This window comes from Sceloporus undulatus, chromosome 4 (assembly GCF_019175285.1).
Source record: "Sceloporus undulatus isolate JIND9_A2432 ecotype Alabama chromosome 4, SceUnd_v1.1, whole genome shotgun sequence".
NCBI classification, from domain to species: domain Eukaryota; kingdom Metazoa; phylum Chordata; class Lepidosauria; order Squamata; family Phrynosomatidae; genus Sceloporus; species Sceloporus undulatus.
Window position 1 is genome coordinate 82,318,710 of NC_056525.1, and position 15,210 is coordinate 82,333,919.

The following is a 15,210-nucleotide window of genomic DNA, read 5'->3' on the forward strand; positions in this document are numbered from 1 at the left end:
TAAGCTGTAAACAATATCCACTTCAGGGGGAGAACCTTGCAGCTACAGCAGCCGACTCCCAGCACTGCAGCCCTTCTGAATAATGATATACGAAGCTATGTTCAAATGTTCATAGTATAAGATAGTGAGGTCATTGCCCCATATAAACTTACTTCCACTAATTTAATTCCCCTGAAGGGAATTTTCCACTATGCCAAAGACTGCTGCACTGCAAGACCTAAATATTCATAGCATTTAGAACATTTTGTCATTAAATCCACTGAAGCAAAGGGGGAAAAATCAGCTGGAGTGTGACAAAAAAGAGAAATAGTCCCATGGGAGGGGGAAAAGGAGATAGTCTCCTTCTCCTACAAACCATATTTGAATAAAATACAAAGTAAATACATTATAAAACAGTATGATGGAAAATTTAGTGTTAATAGTATTTGTTAATTTTATTCTGTGCATTTTGTCACTATCCTCTTTATACACACACCAAAGAACTCAAAGGAGGGGATCTGTACACTCTTCTAATGAAGATCCAATCAGCAACATAATCCACATCTTGATTAATATGGAGTTGTCTTTCTTGATAAAATATGAAAGGGAAAATTCCTATCTTCAAGAGTTGAGATACCCCTTCTTTTTACTGCATGCCTTGTAACAAACATCAGCATACCTAAGGCACATGTCTGGCCTATGAAATGCAATTAGTTCCTAAAAAATATTTGTAAGTGTGCCTTGGACTTTCTGCTGCTGCTCATGTCTTCCTGCACTGCTCTCTGGCTTTTTCATTACAATAGGATAATATAGCCAAACCACTCATGGTTAGTAAGAATACGACACATAGAGCTATGAATTTAGTTCTGTGCTCTGCTGACCACAGATGAACCAGATCAGCCAATCCTTGTGTCCTTTTACTAATGACTAGCCACAGTCTGACTAGGAGGAAATATGAACTTCTATTACACTTTTACTAACTATGAAATCAGACAGCCTCACAAGGAGTACATAGGATATGTTTTACTAAACAGTTTTACTAAACATGAAATTTGATGTCACCATACTACAGCAGAACAGTTCCCTTTTGCAGAACATATGCCTTCCAGAGACTAGGCCTCTTTCAAGTAAAACGTTCCACTCAAATACACTTTTTTTTTGTTACAGGTAAAAAATCTAGGGGGAATTTTAAATGAAATGAGGTAAATGTTAAGCAAAAGGACAGATTTCTCAAGCAAAAGTCTTTGATAAATAAAATAAGGCAGAAAGAATACTACATCCTTGATTTTCCATGCCGTTCAACTATTGGACAGCTGGAAGGATTAATGTTTGTGTATTATGCCCTGGCTATTGAGAAATTAAACACAGTGTACAGCTGCTGCTTTATCACTGCTTAAGGTATTAGAGCTCCTCCGAAAGCAGGAGAAATTGCAGAGAAATCCTCATTGTTAAGGAAATATCTCATCCTATATTCAAATTTATCCTGGAAAGGTTCACAAGGAAACAAAAATAAAAAATAGAAGTGCATTTGCTAGATTCACCCACACATCAAAATGAGAGTGGTTTTTGGCATTAACACATAATCTCTTTGTCATAATTAAATGCAAAGCAGTGCATTCATGGCACATTAAATTAAATGACACTTAAATTACACACACAAAAAAAGATGCATGTTACAAAAGCTCCTCCACTTGCTAAAGTGTCTGTTTTAAGTCAGAACAAGGAAGGCCAGTATAATACAGGTGTATGGAGAAATTCTCAATATGACTCCTATTAGCATGACACAGAATAAGTTTGCATTGTTATGAGGTCAGGGCGATGAAAAGTAGTTTAGAGGACCAAGCACAAAGTTAGCTATGGACTTTTCTGGAAAGCCTAAAGCAGAGGTGGGAAACCTCAAGCTTGATTCCCCATCCAGTCTTCTGGAGTTCCTCAGATGGACATGTCCCATAGCACCACTGTTGGGTGGTCTCCCAGATTTTGCACAGCCTCCCCTCTCGCCACTCATTCTAAAAAGCCAATAGGCTTAGGGACTGGAAGCGAGAGCCTTAAAAGTTAAAACATACTGGTGTTTTTGATCCCATCATTTTGCCTTCACCCCAGAGAACATCTCTTAAAACTGAACTTGGTTTTCAGTCTAAAACAGCTTCCCATCCTTGCCCCAGAGTAGTGGTTCTCAAATATTGGTCCTCCTGATTTTTTAGACTTCAGCTCCCAGAATTCTTGACTGTTGGCCAAGTGAGCTGGGGCTTTGCGGAGTTGAAGCCTAAAACAGCTGGAGAATTAAAGCTCAGGAATTATTGCCCTAGCCTAGAGCAATTATATTTTCTTTCATCCCCAGGTGCCAAGCTATAGAATAAAGGGATTTGATTTGATTTGATTGTATACAACAAATAGAAGAATGCTACAGCTGCTTTACCATGGGAAATTTGAGAAAGTCAACTTTTGGTTCTAGGAAGTACACAGACCCCATACATCACATGTAACAAGTACAGTATATGAATTTTGGTCCAAAACACACTACTGAAATAATCCATCTTGAGACCACTTTAACTGCCCTGGCTAATGCTAGGGAATACTGGGAACTGTCGTTTTGTGAGACAATTAAGTTTTCTCTGTCATAGTGCTCTAATGCTACAATAAAACTACAGTTCCCAGGATTCCCTAGCACTGAGCCAGAGCTCAGTTAAAGCAGTCTCAAATTGAATTATTTCTGCAGTGTATTTTGGACCTTGGTTACAGGCACACATTACAGGAAGCCACCGTGTTTCCCAGTCATGGTGAAATGTGCATTTATCTTAAATGATGTTTACATGTGATTTATACTCATTTTTGCATAGACGTGAGAGCCAGCTAGGAGGTTTGTGACATGGCCCATAAATTAATACAATAACGCACATCATACAATAGCAGTGTATTATGGAAATAATAGATGAAAGAAAATGAATCATGGGACAAACTACCTTCCCCTCATTCAGCTATCACAGAAAGTGCACCCATGCCATAATACAGTAATAAGAACATTTTATTCTGTAAGAAAAAAAAAATGAAACAATACGTGTATTATTTAGAGAATAATAGGGACGGACATTAAGACCCAGTACACTTCAAAGTAAGGAACCTGATCACTTGTGTGCTTTGTTTCCACAGGATAACCTCAAAAGAGTATTAATTCATTAACTGCATTTGAAGATCCTTTTGATCATGCTATGAAGTACACCATGTAAAACAGCACACAGTATTTCTGTGGTCAGAATGAACACATATCGAAATGGCTATTGGGAAAGAAAGGGGAGATGGAATTTGCTTGTTCTCTTTCCAGCATTAGTAAGAGACACTTTCAGTAAAATTCTTGCTACTCTCCAATGGTTCCCTGATAAAATCATCTCTTCACCTACCCAACCCAATAGATCAATGGAAAGAGATATATCCTTCTAAGAATATGGATATTTCATCTGGAAGACCACTAAACTGCAGGTGGTTTTGTTCTCAGAGCTCAATTACACCAGACAGACTGTGTTATTGGTAAATACTGATTAAAGCTAAAGATCTCATAGTCAATGGGAACACTTAAAGTCAGATTAGCTGCTATTCCTGTCTCCCTTGAGGGGTAGCAACAATGAGAATGTGAAAAGGAACCGGTCCTTTTTTCTGTTTCTGGGTTAGTACAGATGTGATGTAACCACTTAGTGAACCAGTCTACCATATCATCCCCTTGAGTGATAAAGAACAGTTTAATTATTCTTGAGCCTTCACACAACTGTGATCAGGGGCCAAATGATGGTACAAGTTCCCCTTGTGACTTGGCAGAAATGATATTTTGCAAGCAAGTTACCATTTGGTAAATAGTGCTATATATTCACCAGGGAGATTGCCAACTGATCTCTTTTTCATATATAACACATTGGTCTTGATAATGGGAGCCACAGCCAGGAAAGATTAGCATTTTCTAATCAATAAAAAATGTGCAATGAAAAATAAATAGAATTAAGGGTTGTAAACACCGTCATTATTAGTCTTGGGGGATTGGATGGGGCAGAGAAAATTGATAAATCGGCAGGCATTGGAAAAATAAATCTTTGCTACATGCAAATTTTTAGCTTAAATTAGCAGGAAACCATACCTAGGAAGGGAAGTAAATTGTAAAATACCTATTGTGTTACTCTAACAAGGAAGATTATAGGTATAGTCTGTAATGCAATCAATATAATCCTTTGTTTCATGCTCCTAAATTTTACCTTGGATTTATCCATGGGTCATATCAAAAGCCATAATTTTGGCCCTAAAGTTTGCCATTGACTTATAATAATAATTAATAATTTGTTTTTTTATATACCGCTATTCCAAAGATCATAGCGGTGAACAGCAAGTAAGCTAATTTGCCCCCAACAGTCTGGGTACTCATTTTAGCGACCTCGGAAGGATGCAAGCCTGAGTCAAGCTTGGGCCCTTTTGCTGGTCTTGAACTCGCAACCTTGTGGTTTTGAGTGAATGGCTGCAGTACAGGCATTTAACCACTGCGCCACCAGGGCTCCTTATACATGAGGTAGACTTATAATTGAGTACATACAGTACTTAGATTTGTTGTGTTCACATTCCCTTGTTAACTCTGCCTGCTCCTATTCTTTGGATGCTTAACCTTTATTTCTAAATGCTCAATGACGTTTTAAGTTATGCCAATGCTAGAAATTTGGGGACTGAAGGAAATTTTCATTTAGGGAGGCAGAATATTTAATTGGGTGAGAATATGCCCTCATTTTTCCTTCTGCTGGTAGCTACACCCCTGCCAATTTTCCACAAGGAGGTTGTGGACCGGCTGAATGCACAAACATTGGCACCATAAAGTCAAATTTGGTGATACTGTAGAGGCAGCATTAAGCTCTTGACAAGCCTTCTGTGAAGAAAGTTGTCCATGACTGCTCTACACATCTATCAGTGTCTACAGTCTCTATGTGTTCACACACTGCCCCCCATTTCTTTTTATATGTACTTACAATAATAGGAATATTACAGTAGTATTCAACATACATGCTCATAGATTACCAGAGTATAGAAGGCAGACCTTATAAAACCATAAGTAAAAAGGGAATTTGGCAGTTGCTAGTACAGACGCATACAGCATTGAAAGAAATATAGTGAAACCCCCTTAATATCTGTTATGAGGCAAGCTGTGCACAAAAGAACACTCCCACACAGAAATTTTCAGTCTTTCCAAATGAAATTCATTTTCCTATTCAGTAAACCCTTGCATTCTACTGCTGTGGCATAGAAAGGTGTTACTACAGTTGTATTGTTTCTATTTATGTTTTAAATTTCTGTTGTGGTGAAATGGAGAGAGCAATCTTGTTAAATCCTCTAAGATACAAACTTCTTAAAGCTCCAAAGAAACTAAGACATGGGTGTTATTTCCCAAAACGTAGTGCTGTTTATATAGCTTTTAAATACAGCTGTTTTCACATTTCAGAGGATGATCTTGATAGCTGCAAATGAAGCTGCAGGAAAGGAGGAAAGGCAAGAAAAGGAAGCCTCTCCCCCACCTAGTAAGCTGAAAAAGAATAAATAGAGAGGTAACATGTCTCCCTGTCGTTCATATTGGAAATGAGAAAACAGCAAAGATAAGAGAAAAAAGATGGAAAAGATTCTGAACAGAAATGAAATGGAGATACTTAGAAAGTCTCTGTAGATAAGATTAGAGGGATTTTATCAGATTTGGATAACAGAAAGGATTAAAACCAAGCCTTTGAAATTTAGAAGTCTTGAAAACAGAAGAGACATGTCCATGTTCACCCAGAGAAAAACAACTTAATCTGACAACTGTATTCCATTTTGGAGAAAGAGAAACTCCAACAGTCCAAAATGAAAAGAAAAGCAATCTTTCAACCCTATGGTTACTTACTCATCATCAGAGGCAGCACGGATTTCAAAGAAGGCATTTTTTTGTGTTGCTACTGGAGTTTAATATTTTATTTCCTGGACTTTAACACTCTGTTTTCTAGAGCCCACATGGGCAATAGGAATGGCCTCTGCCTGCATTGATATCCCATCATGCCATCTTATCCGAGAACAACAATAACATCTTGACAAAATGAAGGCATGTGACATTAACATTGTTATATTTTTCTTTACTGTCATATTTTTCTTTTCCCTGTATTATTTTTAACACCGGGCTTTGCCTGATTAAGAAGCCAGTGGAGCTTCGAAAGTATTTTGTGCATTTTGGTTGGCGCTGTAAAAGGTCCGTGTTTTGTGGATTTTAATGTTACTGTACTTTTCTCATCATGGTTTACAATTTATTAAATGTCTTCTTCTTTTAAAAAATTAATAATCCAAGGCCTTTTACAGTAATGTAGACATACAAAAATTAGGAACAAAAACAACACATACATTATATTCATATATATATATATACACACACACACACACACACACACACACACATATACATACACATACATATATATTAAACTACACATACACTCCAGCCTGAATACTTAATCAAGTGGATTATCAGCCAATGGTGGCTTTCAACACATTTATGCAACAGACAAGGGCCTGTGGAATCAGTGTATCTTTCTATCCAATGTTAGTATGAGATATTCTACAACTCAATTTTTGATTTGTGGAGCTCAAGATTCTGTTCTGTTGCATAATGCAGTAGAAGTGCATTTACCCAGAACAGCTAGGCTAGAGAGAAAAGGGCAGAAGGATAATTTGGGGTTAGGTGCACTGAGAATATGAACAGCAGCATGGGTATGAAAGGTGTATTATTTAGACTCACTATTAGTGCAGCCAGCCTCGTCAACTCCACTTTCACAGTCTTTTTCTCCATCACATCTCCATGAGGAAGGAATACATTTGTTGCTGGAGTCTCCACAGCTGATTTTTTCAGCTAGACATACTTGTTTGGCTAGGGGGAAAAAACACATACTCAACAACTACATTTATTTTTTAAAAAAATGAGAGATGCATATAAAACCTGCCATTTCAAGAGTGCACCACATATTCATATACCATATCCAGTTTTTGCCTTTTTTCAGACAGAAACACATGCCAGCATAATGGGTGGTTTTGCTTTAAGAACAAAAAGAATTTTCCACACAAAGGTCTGAAAGCTTCATACTATGTGCTTCCTATAATTTTGCTTTCCAGAATGGATAAATGTCACCCAGATATTATGCAAAATAATTTCACTGGCACACTTCTGGGTGTTTATTGGCTTGCTCTATATTTTTGCTATGTAGAGCACAATAAGGGAGCTACAAAGGAGAGCTCCTTTCAAAGCCCAGCAGGCTGAATAATCAGAAAACTCCAGTACAGTATTTTACAGTATATGGAAATGGAAGTAGTTGTAAAACAGAAAAAATGCAACTCAACTCATTGGTGTACATACTGCTAGAGAGAGAGTTAAGATGTATAATCCTAAGCAGTTTAGATAAAGTAACAGCAACAAGAAAGGAAAATGACTAGTAGATCTCCAAAACAACCATAAAGAGTCTACTCCTGATTTTCTTTTGCAATAGGATTGTATCACTGGAGTACTCTTGAGTTACAATAGTAGTATAAGCTACAGACAACCCACAAAGCTGCTCTAAAAGTTACTGTAACTATGAATGTAAAAATGATGCAGGTGGAAAATTTCACAGAGTTATTATTCCTCTCTTGACTGTGGGAGAAATTAAAGCACCCTTTAAATGCTGCACAAATAGAATAAGACATAAGCTGCTTGGTCTGATATAGGAATCAAGGTATTAAAAGGTCTTCTTGTCTTTCCTCCTAAGCCCATCCTTCAACACTCCTTTTCTGTCTCTCTGGACAACATTTCTATTCAACCAGTCCAGCAAGCCTGCAGTCTTGGTTTTATCTTTGACTCTTCTCTGTCGTGTATCCCTCAGATCCAGACCACAGCCAAGGCTTGTAGATTCTTTTTGTACAATATTGCCAAAATCCAACCATATCTCTCCGCCTCTACTGCCAAGATCCTAGTCCATGCCCTAGTGATCTCACGACTGGATTACTGTAACGTCCTCCTGGCTGGGCTTCCTCTTTCTCACCTCCATCCTTTAATCTCTGTCCAGCATTCAGCTGCATGCATTATCACTTCCACCCACCGCTCTGACCACATCTCTCCTGTGTTGGCATCCCTTCACTGGCTCCCTCCCTTTCCGCATTCAGTATAAGCTCCTGCTGTCGACATTCAAAGCCCTCCATGGACTGGCCCCTCCTTACTTATCAGACCTTCTTTCTCCTCACCTTCCCACTCGGGCCCTCCGTTCTGGTAGTCAAGGGTCCCTGTCTCAGCCCAGGATTTCCTCTGCCCCATCCCGGATTCGCCCCTTTTTACTTGCTGCCCCTCACTCCTGGAACCTTCTTCCCCCACAAGCAAGAGACATCACTTCTTTAACTAGCTTCAAAACGGAGTTGAAAACCATCCTGTTCAGAGAAGCCTTCCCAGGCATTGCATAATTGTCGCTTACTAGCTGATGTTCTTTTGTTGCCTGTTTATCGAACCATTTCCTGTATTGCTATGTATTGTATATGTATTATCCTACTTGAGAGTATGTATTTTCCCTGGATGAAGATTAACCTTCCATTTTGAAGCCAAGCCCTCCCTCCAGTCAATCTGCCTTGGTCCAGGCCTCGGAGGTAGAGAGGAACTGCTGGACCTCTTACCCTTTCCCTCCACCACTCCCTTCTCCTTCTGTGTCATGTCTTTTTAGATTGTAAGCCTGAGGGCAGGGAACCGTCTAACTAAAAAGATTGCATGTACAGCGCTGTCTAAATTTACAGCGCTTCATAAATAAAGGTTAATAATAATAATAATAATAATAATAATAATAATAAGTATTCCCCACCCAACGTCCTAGTTCTTGTGAGTACCAATGTAAAAAGCCAAGGTTGATGTTTGTGGACATATTTCCTCTTGGGCCTGTTATCCAAGATCTAATGCCTTTACTCCTTTACTACGCAACCTAAGAATGGTTTTGTGACCATTTTTAAACATGGTAATGCTGACCCAAGCAGAGCTCAGAAAGGTTACTTTTTTGGACTACAACCCGAATGTTGGCTTGAGAATTAAGAGCTGTTGTCTACACAAATTAAATTTGTTCACCAAATTTTGGCACATAGCACTGATGCTGAAAAGCTAAAGTACATGCCGAGTTGGATTGACCCAAACACTTCACTGCCCAAGACAAAGAATGTGGTGCATCTCCTCCTTGCTTGCACAGAGGTGGAATGCACTGGTAGCAGAACTTTATTTCAACACTGTAGGTATGTCTGTACCCCCCCACACACACACTTGAAGGCAGCAGGTTTTCTTTAGAGGTTACCTTGCTATTGCTCCCTAACACTCAGCATTTGCCAACTTTCAGCAGACCCCCGTAGGCATTTCTTCTCTTCCCAAAATGTACCACAGGCCTGATATTAACACATAAAAAGGAACTGATGTCAGCCCCTCACTAAAATTCAGAATGAACTACAGATTTCAACAATATGCTGAAGAATTTTTTTCTCTCCACTGTACCTCCAGCCTTTGCTGCCATAACACAACAGAGTGAACTAAAGTTGCCTGCTATAAAATTTTATTGGTGGGCTTCCTATTTGAAAGCAATCAACACAACTTTACCTTCACCACACTGATTTCTTTCTAGTTATCATGCCCTCTAATGAGGATATGAAGGGCTACCAGGAATAACCATTAAAATAAAACATTTTATTCAGGCTAGAAAAGAAAGATTAAATCACTGTGGATGGGATACTGTCAGAAATTAAGCTAGTAAAGGGGATAGACTTTATTTCTGTTCAGACAAAAACTATGAGAGGGAGCAGAAGAACAGTTGCTCCTGTCACACATAATAAAGCAAGAAGCACATGTAGGGCTCTTAAAGATCACATATTCCAGACTACATCCAAGGATACGATCAAACTTAATTTTGTAGCCATCTCTCAAAAGCAAGACAGTGGTAGGGCTGAAAGATGTCTTTTCACTTCTCAGAAGGCTCTGGGAAGAGAGTGATTCATTGCTGAAGGGGCAGGCCCTTCATGTTTAAGTTTAGAAGTTTGTTTACTGGTTTATTGTAGCAATGTTACTGTTAGAAAAAAAACTGCATGATGTGTTCTGGAAGAATTTATTCCTGCCGTTCCATCTGCATCTATGGCTGGCATCTTCTGAGGGGGGTAGAATGGAAGTGTGTGATGATGTCTTTTCAAATACTGATTTGATCTTATTCTATTTCCTCTTGTATAATGATATTACCTGCTATGAACTTCTTTTTGGAGAGAAAAGTAAGGTGGGGAGGAAGAGGAGGGCCGCACGGCCTGGGGCAGAGGAGGCAAAGGGGAAGCCCCGCGCCGCCCTCCCAGCGCCACCCACCTCCTTCTCCTCCGCCTCCTCTGCCCCGCCCCCAGGCCGCGCAGGTGTCATGGCCAGCCAAGATCAGCTCTCTGAGGATGAGGATGAGCCTCCTCCAGAGCAAGAGCTGATTGAGGCTACACCAGGTGGCAATCCTGCTCTGCCAGGTCCCAGCTATGCTCTCCTAGCCCCAGAGGAGGAGGCCCAACCAGGTCCTAGTGCTAGAGAGGGGCCTCTTATGGTGCAACAGCCTAGTGGTGACTCTGGGGAGGAAGCTTGCCTGGAGGTGCCTACGTTCAAAGAGAGAAGGGCTGAGAGTGCTTGCAGGCGCAGATCCAAGAGGACTGCAGAGAGGCAATCAGCCAACCAGCCTCAGGTGGCATGGGGGAGAGTTTCCCTTACTTAAACTGTTGAGAGACCTTCACTGTTTGCCAGAGTTTATTGCATGATCCCTTAGTGTGATTGCTGCTAGTGCTGGCTTCTTGTATCTTGATTCCTTGTTGCTTTGACCTCGGACTGGACCCGTTATCTTCTTGCTGCTTTGACCTCGGACTGCTTTGACCACTCTGACTCCCAGTATCCTGATTTCGGCTTGGCTTTCGGGTTGCTTTGTCTTCTGGTATCCTGACCTCGGCTTGACTTCTCAGACTGCTCTCACACTTACTCCTTGCAAGGTCTGTGTTTTGCTTCCACTTGTCGGGCTAAGCCATTCTTATCGGCATGTGTCTGTGAGTGCTGGCCACAGTCCTGGACAGAATAAACTCTGGCAAACAGTGAAGGTCTCTCAACAGTTTAAGTAAGGGAAACTCTCTGGGCTTTTTAGCTAACAAGGACCATGTTCCATTATTTTGAGACATGTCTCTGTTCTTTTTTCTGGATTTTATTGGATGCTCTCCTGGTTTTGTTCTTTCAGAAAATATGTTCATCATCTCATTAATTAGATGTGTTTTAAACAGTAAATTGGAGCAGTTAATTCAATAAGGGGAAGTTCTGCTGTTGTGTGCCTTCAAGTTGTTTCTGACTTAAGGACACCATAAGGCAAACCTATCATGGGGTTTTCTGAGGCTGAGAGTGTGTGACTTGCCTAAGGTCACCCAGAGGATTTCCATGGATGAGCAGAGAATAAACACTGAATACCTAGGCTTTTAAGTCTAGTTGTTACACTGTAAAATTCATAGTGAAGGACAGAAACTTCAGCAATTTATGAATTAATGAAAAAGTGTTAGCAAAGCAGCCAATAGTGTCTTGCATTGCTTAATTTCACATCAACTTCTTGTGCAACAAAAGAGTGCCATAAAAAAGAAGTAGCAGGTGTAGATAATCTCTGCTTACTTGTTTCCATAACTTTCAGGCTTTTGTGGTTGTGTGTCCAAAATATGTTATTTCATGTTCAAAATGTGTTTTCTGCTGGGAAGAAAAAGAGGTTGCGGCTGATATGTTGACAGTGATTGCTGTCAAGGTTTGCATTGGTACAAAATATGGGGAAGCTGAACTTTTCTGAAAACAGCCCATTAAAAAGACTTGGTTAAAAATGTCAAACACATCAAGACCAATTTATCACAATGAAACACAAATGCCAAGGATGGACAACAATGCTTTATTTATACAGAGGCAAGAGTGAAGACGACAAGACGGTTCCATTGACTTGCCACAGCCAATGGCCCATTCATTCTTCTTGTTTCCTTAACACACCAACACTACAAATTCTTTCACAGAAACCGTAGAGCCTAACTGGCGCCCCACTGCTTGGCTTCCTCTTGTGCTGCTGCTGAGCTTTTCAGGCGTGGGACATTATGTATATTCAAGGAAAAGGAGAGATAACAGAATGGATTTGCTTTCACAAGACCATTTGTCAGGTTCTCACCATACAGGTACTCTGTGAGCATGCACAAAACAGAATTCAACAACTTCTTTTTTGTGGGAAACCTATAGCTCTTTTCAATAGTAGGCTAGACAGCATCCGGGAGTGTGAAAAAAGGCCCATTTTTGTGGAAATGTATCTCATCTTGAAACTATGAGGTCCCCTTTCACACCACTACCATGTTATGATTCTCTATTCTTAATCTCCCCCCACCCCAAACCAAGGATTAGCACATGAAAGCAGCTATTTTCCTGTGGTAGCATCCTAGACCAGGGTTGGGAATCATGCAGACATCCAGATGGTGTTGGATTGCAACTCCTGGCATTTTCACTATTGCCTAAGAATGCTGGGAGTTGTAGTCCTACCACATCTAGAGGGTCACACAGTTCTCACCTCTCATCTAGAAAAATATTTAAAAGTGGCATGCTAGTGGGGTCCAGTTATGTAGTTGTGGAGGCTGGCTTAGCGTTACTACAACCCAAGACCTTAGTCTATAATTAGACAATAAACATTAATATCTTGATAAATAATACCATTTTAAAGAGGTTATAATCTGGAAATTGTAGGTTGAATTGTTACTTCTACTTCCAGCTGAAATCAAAAATCCTTCAATAGATCTAACTTTAACTTCAATGGACATGAAGAGCAATTGGAGCCAATCCATTGCAAATGATCTATGGCTGCAAAATGTTAAGAGAGAAGCTGTTAATTACTCCTGGTATATTTCTGGCACCTCATGTAGCATCCCTGCACAGGCCACTCAAGGCTATGGCTTCCCTGATTGAGTATCCATCTGGAATACAGCCTTCCCCTTTTTTTCTACTTCCTTCCAGTTTACCAAGCATTATCATCTTTTCTAGTGAGTCCTGTCTTCTCACGATGTGGCCAAAGTATGCCAGCCTCAGTGAGTTAAAGGAATTACTTAGTTACTTTTGAGAAATGTGAAAGGCATAGGTACTTGCAAATAGTGTTGCCAACAAGCCTCGAAGATATTCCCCGGAATGTTTTACCAAAATCTAAAAGCCCCAGAATGCCCCAATATTTACTGAAATATTCAGTCAAAACCCTCGGAAAGAAATTAAATTAAATTGGCAACGCTGCTTACAAAAAAATACCTGCTATAGGAGTCAAGAACTACATATGTATCTGAAACATCGGTGGACAACTATGTCCAGGGAGTTTAATTTAAAAGACTGATGAAAATTGTATATGCAGATTCACATAATTAACCTATGGTTTTAATTGCAAACTACTACTGAAGAAGCCAAAGATGTAGGAAAAATACTCAACATCAAGAGTAAAACTTTAACATCAAAATATTGTAGCATTATTAACAGGATCATACCTTTGAAGGATGATTAATATTAGCTCCCACTAAGAGATTTTGTTTGATAGCGGTTATTTCCTAAGGTTCCCAGGAGAACAGAAAAGGATTCACTTGAGCTTATTTTGTTTGCACGAGAAGTACAGCTCTCTCACAGATATAAAAGTCTTGCGATTTTGTTGGCAAAATTGCATTCTTTGGTCAACTAGATTACAGACCATTTTTCCTAGACCTCTTCTCCTTGACTATGGAGTTTAACTAAAACTTCTTTATTTTGATTGTCACTCCTTGAACATAGAGGTAGATCAGCACTTGCGTTGCTTTTGTGAAGGTTAACCCACATAATTATCATCTTGTGAGATAAAAAGTAAATAAACAGGCATTTAATACCCCAGAGTTAATGCTAAACACTGAGATACTACACTTTAGTCCAAAACACAATGCAGAAATAATCCAGTTTGAGACCACTTTAACAGCCCTGGCTCAGTGCTAGAGAATCCTGGGAATTATAGTTTCTCTCTGACAGAGGAGGCTAAATGTCTCACATAACTACAGTTCCCAGAATTTCCTAGCATTGAGCTGCGACAGTTAAAGTGGTCTCAAACTGGATTATTTCTGCAGTGTGTTTTGGACCTTTATTTATTTAATGTATTTCTTATTACCTTCTAGCCCACCTGGGCTCCTGCGGTGATGAACAAATCAAAACCAATTCAAACAATACTAAGATAAAAATATTTTAAATACACATTAAAATACTCTTTTAAAAGTCCTAAAAGCAGTCGAAAAACAAATTTAGAATCCAGCTTTGAAACAGTTAAAATGGCAATTTCAAACACTGAATGCTATGTGAAACAATAGTGTTTTGGCTGCCTTCTGGATGCTTAAAAGAGATGTGGTCAGTTTATATTCCTTAGGTAGGGAGTTCCATAATTGAGGCACTGCCAAAGGAAAAGCCCTGTTATATATTCCCACCAACTTAACTTCATGACGTGTTGTGAGTGGGACACTCAAATTTCTGGCAGGCTTATATGGGAGGAGACAATATTTCAGGTATATTGGCCCCAAATCATTTAGGGTTTATAGCAAGAGGACAGAATGGTGATAGGGATTCCTTTCAGGAAATACAACCAAGTCATTATAAATTAACCTATTTTTGCAATCAATTATATAGGTCAGATAAGCAGGTCTCTAGTAACTGATATTTGTGGTGGAAAAAAATTATCTCTACAAAAACAGCCTTTAAAAGTAGATAATATCTATTAGCAATGGAGCTACTATACATGAGGCTAAACAGGAAAAAGGGGATCTATACTGGCTGGGGATGCTAGGATTTTTAACACACCTGGAGGATGAAGGAAGACATACAGAAGGAGAGATATGGGTATCACCATCTGTTCCTGGGTCTGAGGGTTAAAAAAAGAATGAGGTACTTAGAATCCAGGCTTTATTGAACAGCAAACATGTGCAGATGTAAGAGGGCCATTCTGAAAACCACTGCAGTCTTTCCTGCCAGCCTATGAACCCGCAAGACTCAAAAATGAGAGAGGCTATTGTGAGGCAAATTGCTGTTTGGGGACTCTCATGAAAGACCCTGTTTTATTTCTAAAGTCCAGATCCATATGGCTAGGATGAACATTTCCCTTAATTGCTGTGGAGAAAGAAGTGAGCGCATCAGCAAACTTCAGAGTTGCAGCT

At 39.6% G+C, this 15,210-nt stretch overlaps 1 protein-coding gene across 3 annotated transcripts in view; it reads right to left on the reverse strand.

Moving 5' to 3' along the window:
- LRP8 (LDL receptor related protein 8) overlaps positions 1 to 15,210 on the reverse strand; it is a 246,887-nt gene that overhangs the window by 50,964 nt on the left and 180,713 nt on the right. For 2 of the 3 annotated variants that reach the window (XM_042464974.1, XM_042464973.1), the window contains exon 4: positions 6,758 to 6,886. The exons of the other annotated variant lie outside the window; for it this stretch is intronic. In XM_042464974.1, coding sequence (XP_042320908.1) covers positions 6,758 to 6,886 — 129 coding nt within the window. The remainder of the gene's footprint in view (positions 1 to 6,757; positions 6,887 to 15,210) is intronic. 3 annotated transcript variants of the gene reach the window in all.